The sequence below is a fragment of the Coturnix japonica genome, unplaced genomic scaffold (genome assembly GCF_054131305.1).
Source record: "Coturnix japonica strain WE unplaced genomic scaffold, WE-NBRP24 Scf055, whole genome shotgun sequence".
NCBI classification, from domain to species: domain Eukaryota; kingdom Metazoa; phylum Chordata; class Aves; order Galliformes; family Phasianidae; genus Coturnix; species Coturnix japonica.
The window spans coordinates 184,327-201,942 of record NW_028188958.1 but is presented as its reverse complement, the minus strand read 5'-3'; the positions used below and the strand labels follow the sequence as shown (position 1 = coordinate 201,942).

General features: G+C 43.8%; 1 protein-coding gene across 3 annotated transcripts in view; it reads right to left on the bottom strand.

The window, feature by feature from the left end:
- The window catches only part of GOLGB1 (golgin B1), a 35,970-nt gene that overhangs the window by 9,909 nt on the left and 8,445 nt on the right, over nucleotides 1-17,616 (bottom strand). For all 3 annotated transcript variants that reach the window (XM_085533182.1, XM_085533183.1, XM_015866408.3), the window contains exons 8-14: nucleotides 17,161-17,274; nucleotides 14,054-14,462; nucleotides 12,797-12,861; nucleotides 10,804-10,894; nucleotides 9,696-9,763; nucleotides 4,024-9,050; nucleotides 1,035-2,985 (exon numbers count right to left, since the gene is read on the bottom strand). In XM_085533182.1, coding sequence (XP_085389308.1) covers nucleotides 1,035-2,985; nucleotides 4,024-9,050; nucleotides 9,696-9,763; nucleotides 10,804-10,894; nucleotides 12,797-12,861; nucleotides 14,054-14,462; nucleotides 17,161-17,274 — 7,725 coding nt within the window. The remainder of the gene's footprint in view (nucleotides 1-1,034; nucleotides 2,986-4,023; nucleotides 9,051-9,695; nucleotides 9,764-10,803; nucleotides 10,895-12,796; nucleotides 12,862-14,053; nucleotides 14,463-17,160; nucleotides 17,275-17,616) is intronic.

The following is a 17,616-nucleotide window of genomic DNA, read 5'->3' as shown; positions in this document are numbered from 1 at the left end:
AAACAATGATATCAGCTGGCTTCCCTTGGTCAGCCAGGTGGGTACTCTGCCATAGCAAGAGATTAAGGTTGTTGCAAATTAACAAAACAAATTAAACTAAGAGAAAGCAATAGTGGAAAATCACAGTAAAAATCAGTCACCTGAGCAGCAACTAGAAGCAAAACACACCAAGCTGCACCGTGCCAAAGAGCACACAAACACACACAAGGTGTGCAAGCAGAGATGGTAGAGTGAAGCTGCAATGGCTTTGACCTGTCTTGACAGTCATCTGCCAAGAGGAGAAATCTACCATGGTCTCAGATTTCTAGCAGAGACCACAGAACTGACAAATCAAAGGCACAAGCTGTCACAGATGTGTTCCCTTTTGTCTGCTTAGCCCACATCAACTTTCTTCTACGACTCCATATTTAAAACTGGGCTGACAAGAGAAAACACCTTGAAAAGTTAACAGTGAAACCATAGTTCAGCTTCCATATGTCAGAGAGAGTAACAGGTGGCACATACTAAGTCCACAGGGCCTGATGGAGACCACCCAAAAGTGATGAGGTCACTGGGAGGCAACTCTCAACTACATCTGAAAGATCGTGATGATCAGAGGGGCTTCTGAAGGCTGGAAGAAATGTCTTCCCTACCTTCAAAAAAGGGTGAGGAGGAGGATGGAGGAAGGCAGTCTGCTCAGCCTCACCTCAATCCTACCAAGGAGACAGAGCATCTAATCCTGGAAACTATCTCCAGACGCATGAAAGAACAAGTTGACCAGAGGAATTGTGGAAATCCACCACTGGAGATATTCAAAACTCAAGCAGACTTTGCTTTTGTCAACCTGCTCCAGCCAACCCTGTCAGACCAGAAGGGTCAGAATAGAAGACCTCAGAGCTCCCTTCCAAACTCAGCCCTCCAGAGGTCCTGTGGGGACAATCGTATGCTTTTAATACCATGAAAGGCATGTCTAACAGTGCTGAATTTTAAGATCTGAAGAACCTTATCTCCTATAAAGCTTTAAATAAGAGCAGGAAGAGAAAACAAGAACTTACTAATCTGTCTCTGTCGTTCTGCAAGGAGGACAGAGCCTTCTTAAGACTCAGCACTTCTGATGGAGTGGTGACAGTGCTCCCTTCTGCTTGCTGCTTCACTTCTTCCACCTTATGTGTTTTGTCCAGTTCATCCAGCAGACGGTCTCTCTCATCCTGCAGGCTTGCCATAGCCTTGGAGAAAGATTTGACTTGGTTGGAAGAGCCTTCCAGTTCTGAAGACAAACGGAGAAGCTCATCATCTTTGGCTCTGATCTTCTGCTTAAGATCCTCAATCTGAGCCAAGAGACCTCTTTCATCAGCAGCTTTCTGCATTTCTGTAAGCTCAGACCTCAATGTGTCCCGGTCCGAGGCAGTGGAATTTTGCTCCTCTTGTAACTGAAGGATCTTTTTCTGAAGATTCTCCACTAGATTTTGTTGTTCCCCCAAGTCTGCAGAATACTTCTGTTTCAAAGCTTGAAGCTCCTCGTTGGTCTGGTCCCAGCTATCCTGAAGAGAGCTCATGGACTTCCCAAAAGACTGAATCTGGGCTCTCAGATCTTTGTTTTCATCTGTGACTGCAAGCAATTTCTGTTCCATTTCCATGAGGTCCCGTGCCAACTCTGCTACTCTCTCCTCTGCTGTTTCTGTTTCATTCCTCATTATCCCAGCATCATGATGCAGGTGCTTCAGTTCCTTTCTGAGCCTGTCCTCAGCCTCTCCCACTCTCCTGGTTGCATCCTTCTGAACACTCACCAGTTCCCCCTCAAGTTCAGTTATCCTTTGCTGTGAGAGTGCAAGCTTACGATGCAGTTCTTGTGCCTCTTCCTCTTTGGCCTTGAGCTGTGCTTGACACTCCATGATAGGACTCCCCTCAGTTAATGCTGTCATCTCGCTCTGAGCTCGGGACAGAGAGGATGTAAGGGTTTCAACCTCTTGAGTCATACTGACTTTATCCTCTCTCAAGGCTTCCATACACTTCTTGAGATCATCCTGAGTTCGCTCAGACTCCTTCAGCTGTGTTTCCATGACTGCCTTCTCCTTTTCCAGAGCCTGGATTCGCTGAAGCTGAGTTTTGAGAAGTTGCTTCTGTTGGGAATCCTTAATTGAAATTACTTGGTTCAGATCTTCTCTGTACCGCACCAGGTCTGCACTCAGCTTGGCGTTCTCCGAGTTGAGATCATCCATCTGGCCATGAAAAATTCTGATTTCCTCCTTCAGCTTATTGTTTTCAGCAGCAGCCTCTTGGATTATCTGGTCTTTCTCCAAGATAATAACGAGGTGGCGTTCCTCCAGCTGTTTGTACTCTCTCAGTATACGATCTCTGTCATCTTGCAGAGATGACATGGACTTGGTGAAGGAGTCCAGTTGTGCTTTCTGCTGTTTACTTTCTTCTCTGATTATTTTCATCTTTTCAGTGAGATGATCAAGTTTATCGTTAAGTTTGCTCTTCTCAATTTCCAAAGCCTTTTTATCTTCTTCCTCCTTGCTTAGCCTACGCTCCAACAGTGTAATGTCTTCAGAATGTTGCTGCTGTAATTCTGATAGAGCAGCCACAACTGCTTCTTCCTTGGCAGACAGCAAACTAATGATCTTTTGATCTTTAGCACTCATTTCTTCATGCAGCTTATTTGTTAGGTCCTTGGAAGCCTGCAGATCAGCCTCAAGCTGTTCACAGCTGAATTTAAAATTCTGGATGCTGTTCTCTTGTTTCTTGACCATACTCTCCAACTCTCCTCGATCCACTTCACATCTGGCAAAGGAACTCTGCAAGTCAGCAAGCTGGTCTTTCAGGCTCTGGATTTCTGACTCCAGCTTCTGCTGTTCATCCTGGGACTCACTGTACAGTTTCTGAGACCCTTCCAACTGAGTTAAAAGCTCCTTTTTTTCTGCCTGCAACATTTCACACGTCTCTTGATGCTGCTGAATCTCCCTCCTGGACTCTGATTCCCAGTCTTTCTTATTGCATTCCAGCCTGAAAAACAGAGAAGGGAAGATCAGTCCCAAATCAATGAAGTAATTCAGGATCCAAAACCACACCAACAGTTTTCACTGAGTATATTAATTGAGAAAAGCCACTAAATTAGTTTTCCAATTATTAGCACTGAATCAGGCTTCCAAAGGGAGTGGCTGAGTCACCATCCCTGGAGGCATTTAAGAGACTTGATGTGGTACTCAGGGAAATGGTTTAGAGGTGAACTTGGTGTTCATCTTAAGGGCCTTTTCCAACCTAAATGATGCTACAGGCACATTAGCAGTGACACACAATAGTCCTCTCTAGAATATGCAGCTACTAAGCCCCTCTCAGTCCCACTTATACCTTCAGTCTTTCAAAGGAGAAATTAATTTCCCTGTACGGCGAGGCTCGGATTTTGTTTGCTACAAACAAAGGTGCTGTTCTCATACAGTTGGTATTCCTTTCATAATCATTTCACAACATACAACATTTTGATCAAACTTCGTAGAACAGTTTTCCTCATGAAATAATGGTCTGTTTTAGAATTTCAGAAATTCCAAGGTTAGCATTTTATTATGCTTCTCCAGCTCCATCTTCCCCTCAATATCTAATTTGGGATCAATTTGGAATGATGAATCTCCATGCTCTACTGACGTACCAAGCTTAATCTCTAAAATTAACAGCTTCCTCACAGAATCACAGAATGGCCTGGGTTAAAAATGACCTCAAAGATCATCCAGCTTCAACCTCCCTGCCATGATCAGGGTCACCAACCAGCAGCCCAGGCTGCCCAGAGCCACATCCAGCCTGGCCTTGAATCCTGCAGGGATGGGGCATCCACAGCCTCCTTGGGCAACCTGTGAACAGTGCGTCACCACCCTCTGGGGGAAAAACTTCCTCCTAAGATCCAATCTAAACCTCCCCTGTATCAGTTTCAAAACATTCCCCCTTGTCCTGTCACTGTCCACCCTCGTAAACAGCCGTTCTCCCTCCTCACCTCTGGCTGCTGACTCATTAAAGGAAATACATTGACTTAATTATCACCATTTTCATTACCTGGATATATGAATCTGAAGGTCTTCCACTTGTGTAGTCATCTGCTTCATCTGGTCCCTCAGCATAACACAAGTTTCCTCTTTTGAGCGTATTTCTTCCTCTTTCTTTTGAATCGTTTCTGTGAACTTCTTCTCCCATGTTTTGGATTCATCTATCACTCTATCCCTATCATCCTGAAGGGAAGACATGCTCCTGGTGAAGGCTGCAAGCTGGGCCAGTGTTTTGTTCAGGTTGCCTTCCAGCTCCTTGGCTTCTCGATCTTTTGTCATCAAGGAGCCCTGAACATCACGAACTGTTGTTTCCATAACATCTTTCTCCCTCTGCAAAGCTGCCAGTTTCTCTTCCATATTTTTCATCTCCTTTGAGTGCTTGTCTTTCTCCTGCTCCAGTCTTCTCTCAAAGTCCTCATCTTTTTTCTTCATTTGAATTAGAGTACTCTCTTTGGTTGCCCGTAACTCTTCTTTTACTTTGACGCTCTCTGCTAGGACTCTCGCTGCCTCACTCTGAGTGTCATCCAACACTACTCTGCAGTGAGCAAGCTCTGTCTGAGCTTTCTTGGTGTCTTCTGCTGCTTTAGCTAAAGTCTCTTTGGCTGCTTCCAAATCTTTCTGAGACTCACTCTGGACAAATTCCAGAGCTTTAACAGTTCTTTCTAAACTACTGATCTTCTCTTGGCTTTTGATACAATCCTTCTGCAGCTGCTTAACCTCCTGCTGCTTCTGCTTCAGCAGCTCCTGAAGCTCCTTCACGTGTGTGCTACTGTCTTCCCTCCAAGTGCGTTTCAACTTCTCTAAATATTCCTTTTGGTTTTCTGAACTTGCTTTACTTTTCTCCATTGCCATCTGACGTTTCTCCTCCTCCAGTTCATGTATTGCTCTCTGCAAACTCTGAAGCTCATGTTTCAGTTGTTCATTTTCAATCTGGGAGTCTGTTGCATCTTGCTGATAATTTCCAATACTGCCATTAAGTTCTGCCAGCTGATTCATGAGCCTTTCTTCTAAATCATCTTTCTCAGCCTCCAGAGTGTCCTTCAGTTCTGTCATCCTGATGAGGTCCTCCTTGGTGTTTTGGACCGTTTCTTCCATCTTTGCTACCGTGTCCTGGAGAACATTTAATTCAAGGACTTTTGCTTCCATTTGGGTCTCTAAGGCCCTTTTCTCACCTTCTAAAGTCTCAACACTCCTGCGGATATCATCCAGCTGTTGCTCTGAAGCCCTCCTATTCTCTTCTAGTTCAGTGATTCGCTCTGTGAGCTCAGCTATCTCCTTTATGTAGCTATTAAGATCCTCAGGTGGGCTTTCAAAAGCTTTTTGTTCCAGCTCTGCATTCAGAGACTTTGGTCCAACACCTAAGTCCACTTGATTTTCAGTCCTCTCTATTGGTGGTGGTGCAGCAACGGCCTGATTTGTTTCTTCCTCTGTTGTCTTCAGGGAAACATACTTGTCTAACAGCTCTCTGCTTTCTTCCAGCTTGGATTCTGTTAATTGCAAGTGATGTTTTAAGTCTGTGATCTCCTGAGTAAGAGACTCCTTTTCAACCATTACAGCCTCTAGCTGAGTAGAAAGAGACTGATAATCCCTCCTAGAATTCTCCAGCTCTTCTTTCAGGCTAGTGTTTGAAAGGAAAGATCCATCATCAGTCCTGTGCAGATCCGCAGCTGTGGACTGCGCCTCTGCTCTGAGCTTCTCATTCTCCTCCTCTAGTTCCAGAATCTTTTGTTGTTTTGACTTTGCAAATTTCCTCATTTTCTCCTTCATTCCATCAATCTCCTGTTCAGCTTCCTGCAGCTGCTTATCCGTTTCTTCTTTTTTTGCTTCAGCACTTTTCAGCTTCATGAAAATCTCCTGCTTTTCCTGCCTCACGGTTTCCAAAACACGCTGAATCCTCTCAGTCTCATTACTCACATTCTCATATGACTGAAGGAGAGTTTCATACTCTTTCTGAAGCTCCCCGTGTTTCTCTTGCCACTCAGTGCTCTCAGCAGCTTGCAGGCATTTCAAGGACTCCATCTCCTTCTCCTGCTTCTCCTTCTCTAAGAGAACTCCATCAAGTGTCAGTTTCAGGTTTTTACAGCACTCGTCAAGATTCTGATTTTCTCCAAGGACTTTATTAACTTCTGCAATAAGTTTTTCTCGCTCTTCAGTGAGACTTGCTATTTTTTCTGTTAAAGTATCTGTTTCTTTAACATGGCCACTTATTTGGCTTTCCATACTATTCAACTTGACACAAAGATTCTCAATAGTAGTTTTGGCACTTGCTAATTCCTCTTTCAGTGACTTACTCTCCTTTAATGCCTCTTTCCTAGAGATAAGTGCAGCTTGCAACTTTCTCTGCATTTGATTCTTCTGTTTAGCTGCTTCTTCATCATCTTCTTGCTTGTGCTGAATTTCAAGCAGCTCGGTTTGCAGTCGCTTGCTCTGTTCCTCATGTGCCTGAGCTTGAGCTTCAATCTGACTGCTCAGACTCTTGATAGAATCTTCTTTTTCCAGCAACTGTGCCTGTGCATTAGCCAGAGCTTCGCTTTTCTCCCTTAACTGAAAGCTAAGGAGTTCCATTTCTTCATCCTTTTGATGCATAAGCATTTTCAGGTCTTCCAGACTGTTTTCTCTAGAATCTTCCCCTTGATCTTCCTCCAGTTCTCCCCGAAGTCTTGCAGCTTCAGCTTGTTCAGAGGTTCTAGTCAGACCTTCTGCCTCTGGCAACAACTGTGCTATGCGCTCTTGCAAATTAAAGACTAATTCTGATTTGCAGGCTAGTTCACCTTCCATACAGCCAACCTTCTGTTCCAACTCCTCCTTCTCCATCTGCAATTTTTCAAGTTCTGCTTTAAACTCTTCCCCAGAAGCATCCGTGACTTGCACAAATTTGCTGCTTGTAGAATTTCCTGCTTCCAAGCATGAAGAATCCAAAGAGCCTTGATTGCCAGGAACACTCTCTGCCGACTGTTCCTGGAGCTGTCTGAGCTGAGCTTGGATGCTTTCCTTCTCTTTCATTTGCATATCAAATTGTTCTTGCAGGATGTTGTAATCATCTTTCTGCTGTTTAAGCTGTTCTCTGTGATGCCTGTCTTTTTCTTGAGCCTTCTTTATAGTGTCTTTGCGAGATACCAAGGCTTCCTGAAGCTTTTTCTGAAGCTGTTCTTTTTCCTGTTCAAGAGTTGAAACTCTCTCTTTCAGAGCAGACATCTGGTTTTCTCCAAGATTTGTAGCTGCTGTGTTGTTTTCTTCATTTTTTTCATCATCTTTTGGGCCTTCATCAGTTTCAGTTACTTTGTCAGCAATTGTCTGACTTCCCACGATTTCAACCTTAACTGAATCAGTGTTTATCTTATCTTGCAAGCTTTGCTTCATTTCTTCAATCACCGCCTGCAACTGCGCTTCAGTAGTTTCTTTATCCAGCAGCTCCTTCCGAATGCTCAGCAGCTCAGATTCCTTTTCAGAAAGCAGCTGGACTAGATACTCCTCCCTGGGCGAGCTTTCAAGATTCACTCCTTGGCTCATCCTACTTGTCATATGTTCTTCCCCTTCATCTTCTTGACCCATTGCAGTTTCTGACTCAGGCTCCGTTTTCAACTGTACCAACTCACCCTCCAATCTGCTAACCTTCCTCAGGAGCTCCTTCCTGTTAACAAGTGCTGCCTGCAGCTTTCGCTTCATTTGCTCGTTTTCCCGTTTCAGAATCTCAAGTTCACTTGCTGATATCTCCCCTTCCTTGCATTCTGCTTCTGTCTCACACTGCTGCTCAGACACCTCACTGTTCAGATACGTATCTTCTGCTTCTGTGTTCTGTTTTTTTCCCTCCTGGGCTTTTAATAAGAGGCCTGTTTGCTCTCTGAGTCTCTTCAGCTCAGTTTCTAGAGAAAACTTCTCTTCATTCAGCAGTACCATTCTTTCGGACATGCTGATGCTGATCTCTGTCATCTGCTGTTCTTTCTCCAGCAAGGTTTGCTGCAGGCTCTCTATACACCTGCTACGTTCAGCAACAAGCTGCTCCAGGCTTGCTGTTTCGTGGCCTTTGGAGGCTAAGCTTTGGGAAAGCTCTTCCATCTCAGCCCTGTATTTCCTCAGCAGTTGTTCCAGGTCGAGTGCCTCGCACTCCTTCTTCTGGATCTGGCTCCGCATGTCGTTTAGTTGCATGTCCTGATCAGAAAGCTGAAGTTGTGCTTCATCCAAATCTTTCTGTAAAGCTTCAATTTTAACCTCTTTGGATTTAAATTCATTTTTAAGGCTTTGGATTTGTTCCTTCAGAAGACTGCTCTCACTATCTGACAGCCTCTGCTTTTCAGAAAGAGCCAGATCTTCCTCCAGCTGCTTCACCTTCTCCTGCAGTTCTGTCATGGTAGAAAGGTTCTTCATCTGACACAGGAGCTGATCTCTCTCTTCAGCCAAAGCACAGAGCGAGCTGTCAGAATCTTCCATCTTTTTCCTGTATTCTTCAGCCAGCTGGTTTAGTCTATTTATTTCTGCATCTCTTTCTCCCAGATCTTTTTTATAGGATTCTTCCGATTCCTGAAGAATCATTTGCAGTTCCGTAATTTGGTTTTGCAGATTTGTCAGCTCTTGAGATTGAGAGGTGCCTGGCTCTGGAAATGCTGCAGAGGTTTCCTGTGTTGCTCCCATCTCCCCTGTGCCATGAACAGAGGTCTCTCGGGGTACTTCTTGAAGATCATTTTTGTTTTCCTGAAGCACATTAATTGGCTGCATTTCTGTTTCTCCTTGTAATGAGCTGTTGTCCAACTCACTTTGTGTACTCGATAACTTTTGCTCTTCCCTCTCAAGAAGACGTGTCTGGGAATTCTCTTCCAGCTGGTCAGCCTCTCCTCCTGCTTCGTTAAATGCAGAAATTTGGTTGTTTGGGTCCTTGAGCTGTCCTTTTAGAAATGCAATTTCTTCTTGAGCTTCTTTCAGTTCCAGCAGCAAAACTGACAGTTCTTTCTGTTTCTCTGCAGCAAGACATTCTCCAATTCCAGACAGGCAGTTTTCTTCAGTAAACTGCTCACCTCCACTGGAAAAGTCATTTGTTCTTGCCTAGAACACAATACAAGGTTTCAAATTTCCTTTGAATCCTGCCATGGGGGCACTTTTCATTGTCCCTACCTCGTGCTAGCAGTTGCAATCAATAACAGCCTCATTAGCAACAGGAAGACTCCTCAACTCATTTCCCTTCCTGAAGCTGCAGCATGGGACTCTGTCTTTAGGATTAGACCATAAATGAAGCTTCCTGCTTTTGAAGTGTCTCAGTTCCGTGACTCTCAGAGGTATCCTTCTGGACTTATCCAGCCACATTTCAAGATTACAGATACTGGCATTGTGTCCACAGTCTCTGAACAAGGAGGTTTTGTCCTCAGCTTTACCTGTCTGTTTAACATGGACAAGAATCCATTCAGACACCCATATTTCAGGCTGTATTTACCTCCAAAGTGAAAACATTAAACAAAACATCTGGTCTAAAGTGCTTGGCTTTTTCCAAACATTCATCTTAAGATTTCCTTCCACCCCAAATACAGATGACAAAAGAAGAATGATCAAATCCTTGCTGGAAATCACGGATCATCACTCTGCAAACAGCTCAGCACCTTTGCTGCAAAGGCTGACCATTCAGTCAGGCTAAGTTACCATATCCATGCATGCACACAATATTGAAAAGTAAATAGCAGTGGGTGAAATTTGTACCTCAGGCAGGACCGAAGTGTCACCAGAAGGCTTTTGCCCTTCAGAATTCACCATCTCTCCTGACACACCTAGTGATAAAACATACATGTCACCATCAGCAAATGAGTTGCACAGCAGACAGCTGGAAAGAAAATCCATGGGACTGGAGAGTCTCCAAATTCCCAGGTAGGAAATACAAAAGATCAAGAGTTTGAGTGATGCATTTAGTCCAGATATACATCCCCAAGCTCTGCAGATGCAAAACATCCTATACTTACTGCATGCTGCTATCACCTAAGTCTACATCATGTGTAACTGCAACAGAATAATGAAGAGGCAAAGACACAGTGAACTAATACACTTCTACTCTTCCAAAATGAACAGGATTTATTTATGAACCCTGTAGTTCCACCCCTTCTTTGAGAAAATAACATTTTCTATATGAAACTAACATAGTTAGTTCTATTGTATTTCTAAAAGACTTAAGCTCAAAACTCACAGGTTTTACGGGTGGTACAACACAGCTTTTTTCTCGTTAATAAGGAAAAAATATAGAAAATTATTACAAAGCACATTAAGAAACCAAGGCTGTAAACTTAATTTAATGTTAGGAAGCTCCAGAGATTACAGCTGCTCATTCAGTTTCAGTTTTGCTATTCTATATATATTTATATTAAAAGCACATGCATTCAAGCAATTAAGCAAGCGATCATCTCTCCACACAGTGCAAGAAGGCAGAGATTTGAGCACTTAAATAGGGCATTCCTGATTTTTAGAATTTGGAACATGGGGGAGGGACGTTTGGTAATACCTGAAGCAAAAAAATCTCATCAGCTCTCAGACAGGAACTCAGTACTTCATCTTACATCTCTTCTGCACATTACTCAACAGCCTCTGCACCTGCAGCCTCCTTCGAAACCTTCTCCTTTCTCATCATACTTACTTCTTTCTGCTCATATATTCTCACCTGCCTGCCTTAGTTTTTTCTCTTCCACCTTCTCTGTATCTTATCTCCCCTACATCTTTAGATCTTGACTTCAAAGCTCTTTTTTCCAAATCACTTTGAACTTCTGGCAGTTCTCCCATTTCTGCAGTGTTTAGATCAACGTGTCTTATTCTGTGCCCTTACCTCCAGAGGTAGCAGAGGAGTTCATACAAGAAGACAAATCTTCCAGAATCTGCAAGTCTTGTGTTTTCACCTCAGATCCACCATTCTTGTTCTATCAGTGGAAGAAAGACACTTAGTTTTATGCTACAGCCTTTGCATTAGATGACAGCTATCTTAGCTGCTGCTCAACCAACTTAGAGCTTAAACTGTCAGTCCCTACCATACACCCAATTCTGATGCCTAGTGGAAATAAAAGATGGTTTAGTTATAATATTAAGCAAGAGACTGGGATATATATCAGCAAATTAGGATATCAGTTCAGATTTAATATATTTTCCATTCTGAAAAGCCCTCTGCCCGCTCTCCTGGCAGGCACTGGACACCTGCTGGCTGACTGGAAGCTGCAGGTGAAGTCCTTATTTTGCCATTCTTATGCTTCCAGCTTTAAAAAAGTCTAGAAGTAAAAAATCCACTCTACTTCATCTGGAAAAACAAATTGTTTTGTTTTTAAAGTTAAGACTGAAAACAACAAATAGAATTAAATTTTGCTGTTAACCATCTCAAATGTAAGCACAGAGGGTCACCCAGTCAGACAAGGGCCATCTCCAGCCCATGTTTTAGAGAACTTTTGTGACTGCCAGCTGCAGTTCCTAAACTGGAACATTTAGGATGCACCAAAACAATTTGTGTACACAACCCAAACCCCTGTACTGGGCTTGAATTCACAGATATTTTGCCCTGAAGTAATAGGTCAGGGGCACAAGTGGCAGTACAGACTCGTCAAAACATGAACACCACATAAAAGCTATTTACGTGGACTATACAGTTATTCATATACATGCCTGGTGTTGAAATGGACACTTTTAGTACTGGATTCACCAAACGATTTTCAATACCCACCTTGGTCGAGGTGAGTCATATGCTAAAGCACTGTTCTCTTCACTGCCTCTAAAGGGGCTCTAGGAAAGAACTGAAAGGCTTACATCTAACCTTGGAAAGACCATGAGCACACATGTGTTTAAGTGTGTGTGAACCTGTTGGGCCACCAGCTTACACCCCAATGTAGGCAGCTGGAACACAAGGCTCTGGGTAAAGCAGGATGTCCTGACTCCACACTTGCAAGTCCCAAATGCCAACTTTTGCCCTGACTACTCCACAGCAACAAACACTTAAGGAAACCATCTTTGGTATATCCACATGTAACACCTTCCATTCCCATTTTTAAATCAATAGCTGATAAGGGAAATCAATAAACATGACACTTTATGCCATACAGTCACTGGAGGAGCAGAGGAGCTGGAGATTTTATACTACCAACTCTCCCTGTGTTGCAGAGGACTGCATTAGGTAAGACCCAGCATCATCTTCTCCCCCTGATGGCAGACGGGAGCAGAGCAGAGCAGTCTGGAAGGAGCCCAGATCTATCTCTAAGCTAACCATTCTACAACTTAGGATGGACACAGAGGTAGCTATCTCCATCACCTTGCCGACAGAACATGCAGTAAAGCAGAAGGTACCCAAAACTGCCTGCAATTCTGCACGAAGCAGTTTGTGGTGGAAGCATACAAAGATACAGCCTAAGTCTTCTGTTTGACAGAGAACTCAGCATGCTCCGGTCAGTCTGCCAGACCCCATCAGGGCAGTAGGGATGGGAAGGGTTTGAAAGGCACCCTGTAATGACAGCCAAGCCTTTGGATCTGTATATCCTGAGAACTCTCTCAGTTTAGCCTATGATTTCGCTGAAGAACTAACTCATAAGAGACAGAAAACAGCAAGAACATGGATTGGGCGGATGAAGGACACAAGAATTCCAAACAGACAGCAAAGGGAAACGTGGTCAGATAAGAACACAGGACAAGCAGCATTTGGAAGCTATTTCTGTCTTTCACCATTAATCCAGTTAATAATAACCTTCCAAAGAGGATTGTTAAAAAAGGCCATCACAGCTTAGCTCTTTTAAGGCCAGTCCTTGACCTGTTTTAGTTCTGACTTTTTTCAGCCGCTTAATCATTACCTCTGAGTTTTCTGCAACCGTTGTAGCTTCCTGCTGAGGCTCCTGGAGAACAAGTTGGGACCTCTCTGAAACATCGAAAAAATACATTAAACAATTTATTGGAAAATTAAAACTCTCATTCAGAAAGAAATATGAAATTCTTTCAGGAACGTTAGAGAAATGGGACACAGAGCTTACATAGTGACAGTGCATCACATTGGCATTGGACAGTGTGCTTTTTTTACCCTGAAAAATGAGAACTACCAAAGCACAATACAGATTTTAAGCACCCTTTAGAAAATAAGATATTACTGTTCTTTTCCCCTGAGAAAGGAAAACGAGGAGGGACACGATGATCTCTCCTCCCTGGTAATCAGTGACAGGATGCATGGGAATGGCACAAAACTGCACAGGGGGAGATTCAGACTGAGTATTTGGAAGCATCTCTTTACCACGAGGGTTGGCAAACACCAAAGCAGCTTTCCTAGAGAGATGGTTGATACCCCACACTGATCAATGCTCAAAAGCCATTTAGATTCCACCTTCAGCAACGTGCTCCAAATTTTTGTTAGCCCTGACGTGTTCAGGCAGCTGCTGTTGATGTTTTTGATCCCTTCCAAACAAGCAATTCTACTCTGTTCTTACTTAGGTTGAAATCATGTGAGAGCTGATAGAGTTGCAGGATGTTGGGGTTTTTTTGTTTATTGTGTTTCTTTTTAAATGAAGAAACAAACTTCCTTCTAAAGGAGGGGTAACAAATTACTGTTATAGCAGAATACTTCAAATTTCATTGTGATAAAAATGAAATGAGAAATTGTACAAATCAAAGACACTGAAGTGCTCCTGTCCAAGTCAAGAATGGCACAAGAATTCAGCTGCTGTTTGAGCCAGTAGCTTTTTATCCTTCTATTTCTGGAAACTGGCATACAAACACCACTTACAATAGGCACAACACCATACCAATACGATGCAACAACCAGCTTGGCAGCTAAGGGGAGAGACCAGTATTGTCTGGCTGGCTGGAAAGGCTTTTGATAGTCTAACTCAAAACCCTCAGACAAGCTCCTGATGCACGGGCTGTGCCAGAAGGCAGCAGTCAGCAGGACTGTGCTATAGAGATCTTCCATTCAACACCAACCCTATCCTCCTGTGCAACTGGGAACTCTGGCACCAAGATACTCCTCAGGAGCTGTCATAGAAACAAAGCCAAGCAAAAGGCAATCCAGTAATCCTTAGGCTACTGAGAACCCCCTTCAACAAAATGCTGTTCTTACTCACCTTGTAGATCCTGCATTGCTGTGCTGCTTTCAGCAGACAGCACCAACAGCTGGCCAACCTCCTGCTTCAGCTGATTGTTCTCAGCTACAAGGGCAGCATAGCTAGATTGGAGCTCTTGTTCAGCTGCCTTAAGACAACTTATCTGTAGATTTTTCTCTTCCATTTCCAGTCTCTGCTTCTGCTCCAAGCCTCTGTATCTCTCTAATTCTGCTTGTGCTGATCTTGCCTCTTCCAGCTGCTCTGAAAGACACTGCACCTCCTCCTGCAAGCGATGGGAGCACAGCTTCCTCTCAGCCACTTCCAGCTCCATCTTCTCTCTGAGATCCTGAGATTCTCGTCTCTCTGCATCCAGCACATCTTTCAGAGAGCTCAGATCCACTGCCATCTTCTGGCACTGATCTCGGAGCACCTGTTAAAGGATATGGAAATTAATTAATCTCAGATGAGCACGGCACCAAAGCAAAGTCCCTGAATTGCAACTTAAAATCACCATTATATCTTTTTCATATACTTTAGCAGCAGAAAGAAGGAAAAAAAAAAAAAAAGCAGAACTCTCCATCTATCAGACAGAACGAGCCCTACTGTTTGCAACTTGCAAGGAAATAACAATGGGAGAAACAAGAGCACTCAGTGTGAGTATAGAAAATAAACACGTTTATTTAGAGCAAGAGGATATGACAGGAAGAAAACAGTATAACAGAGGCCATGAATTCCCTTCAAAAGTAAAAAAAGCTTCTCAAGAAAGGGAGGAAGCACTATAAAAAAAAGAGGGAGAATTCAACAATTACAAAGAGCAATTAACAAGCAGAACAAATTAGTGTACGTGAAATTATGTCCATAAAATAAAAGTTCAAACAAGGACCTAGAGGTGACACAGTGCCCCATGCTACACCCAGAGACTCGTGGAAGACCTCAACAAACTGGCAGACACTGAGCAGAGGTTTAAGCCAGCCAGGAAAGAGATACAGACCCCAGCAGCCATGCCAGAATTCATTCTGCCAAACTTCCTTCTCCTGAGCTATGAGTGGTCAGCAGGGCTAACTCCTAGCAGCTCCCTTTGCTCTGTGGGTAGGAGGAGCATCTTCTGCCCCAAGGCCTCGAGGGATGGGTGTACCAGGCTCTCCTGCTGACCATAGGATGGGTGTAGGGGGAGTCAAAGGCACAGAGGGAGAATCTGGGGACCGTGCCACAAAGGAATTCATCCACCAGTAGGATGAGCAGCAGTGAGTACTGGGCAGCTCAATGAGGCTCTTCACCTTCTCTGGGCACTGGGAGGTCCCACCTCAGTGCCTGGTGGGAACACAGGGACAACAGAAGAGCAACGCATAGGAGAGAATAAATCTGTTTATGTGTAAATTGCACCATAACCTGCATCACTCCAGCACTGGGGGTGGGCTGTGAGGAGGGGGAAGGAGAGAGCTACCAAAAAAGAAAAAAAAAATTTAAAAATAAATAAATTAATTAAAAAGAGTTCTTCAACCAGTTTACACAAAAGGAACAAAAAATGGCTTCTAGTTTCCTCTTCAAAACTTCATCCACTAAACATGTAATGCAAATCTTGTGATGATGACAATAAGGAAAAGAAAACACGTGCACTAATCACAGTGGATCCCCAAGATGAAGATATTTTTCTTTGCACAAGATCAAGAACAAGAGGAACTGACTCATTTCAGAGCTACAGAAGCAGTTTGCAGCCGTTTGGTCAGAAATGAGTTAGTTCTGCTTCTCTCCAAACCTACAATGAAGCAGCTCCCATTTGCTCCAGATACCCCAAAAGCTTTCAAAGCCCTCACCAACAAAAAGCAGATCATCCTGCCATGTTCTCACAGAGCACATTATAAATAAATAAAGGAACAAGGATGGTAGGGATAGACAGTACTGGGGCTGAGGAGACAGAATAAATGCAGACATTTCTCCAGGAAGCACAATATTGATCATGGAAGCCCAAACAGACAAAGGGTACAGGAGAACAGGACAGCAGCAGAGGTCTCATCCATTTGTAACTACAAATGATGAGGATTTGAGCATGAAATGAATTTGTAGCACAGCTGCTTGTGTGACTGAACAGAAATCCAGGTGATGCACTGCACCACTGCCCTGAGACTGACATAGAGGTCACTGGAAGGTGGAGATTCTGAGATTGGAAATACAAAGGCATTCATCACGGATCTGCACTGGAAGTGGCTTCACTTGGTTTAGCTGCAATCATGTTATTGCTTACTGGGCAACTACGCAAAATTTGTTTTACTCATCCTTATATGGTACAGTCCCCATTTTCCTGTTCGTTCTCATATGGAGGTGGATAGTAGCCACAGGAACACCCTCTGTAAGATGAAATAGTTACGACTGACTGTGTAGTGTGAGGAAATACAGCAGTGGGAAATAGCAGAGGGGCTGAGCAGCAGCAGCACAGAGCGGGACATGGGGAGGACATGGAGGGACAACAGAAGTGAGGGACGCAATGGAGACCCAAAGTCCATCAGCACTTCACAGAGATTGGTTAAAAAAGGCAGTTCTAGAATTGGAAACAGCTGATTTGGGGAGTAACCAAATGGACAAGGAGAACTCTGTGATGTATTGTACAACATACAGCTGTGGCATAAAACACACCAAGCAGAGTAAAATCAGACACAGTGTGAACTTGTGGACTAACAAAGAGGTGTAAAACCATCTCAGCAAACACAAAAATGGCTCCAGGTGGATCTTGGATCGAAGAACGAGCCACAAACACCAAATTTCTCCTGTCTGGAGATCAGTGGTGCTGACAGCTCACTGTATCCCTCATCCTCATCCAGATGGAAGCCAAGAACTTTGCAGGGGGACCGTAAAACCAGAAATAGAGGCAGATATCATGAGATGTGTGCAATAACATTATTAGTGAAACATTCTCTGTGTTGTGGTATTCATATTATTTCCTTGTCTACTGCAATTAAATCTGTGCTACTCTTTGAAAGGAAGGAATATGTTAATGAACCTGCTGGCTGATTCCGTGCCGCAATCCTTGTGCCAGCAATGAGCCCATCTGGGAACTTCCAAGCTTTGTCCATACAAAGCTCCTCCAACATACAGACACATGGGAGTAAGGCAATAAGTACATGAAAGGGCACCTGGTTTTGTTGTTCAGCCCCACGTAGCTCCTGCTGCAGCAGTTCTACCATCTGCGTTTGTCCCAGCAGAGCTTCTTCTCGCTCCTCCAGCTTCCTCCGAAGCGTCAGCAGGGTCTGTGGGAGTTGGGTCCATAAGAACCTCTGAGAAGCTAATGCAGAAGGACCACATCCCCTAAGTGTCATCCACCCACTTCTTGCAACAGTTATTTTAACGGCCCAAATAACTTTGCTCCTACTGATGTTTACCTTGGAACCAAGGTGCAGTAAGGGGAGCTCACCACTGTTTCACAAATAGGGAATGGCAGCATTACAGCCGTATTCAACAATAACTGCACTCCTACCTGCAACAAGCTCAGCAGACTAAAGGGGCAACTCTGGAAGTGTGAAATATCCATTCTTAAGGCAACCAAACAGCCCCAAGCCATCAGCTCCCATCTCCTCTCATCCCTGTTCACT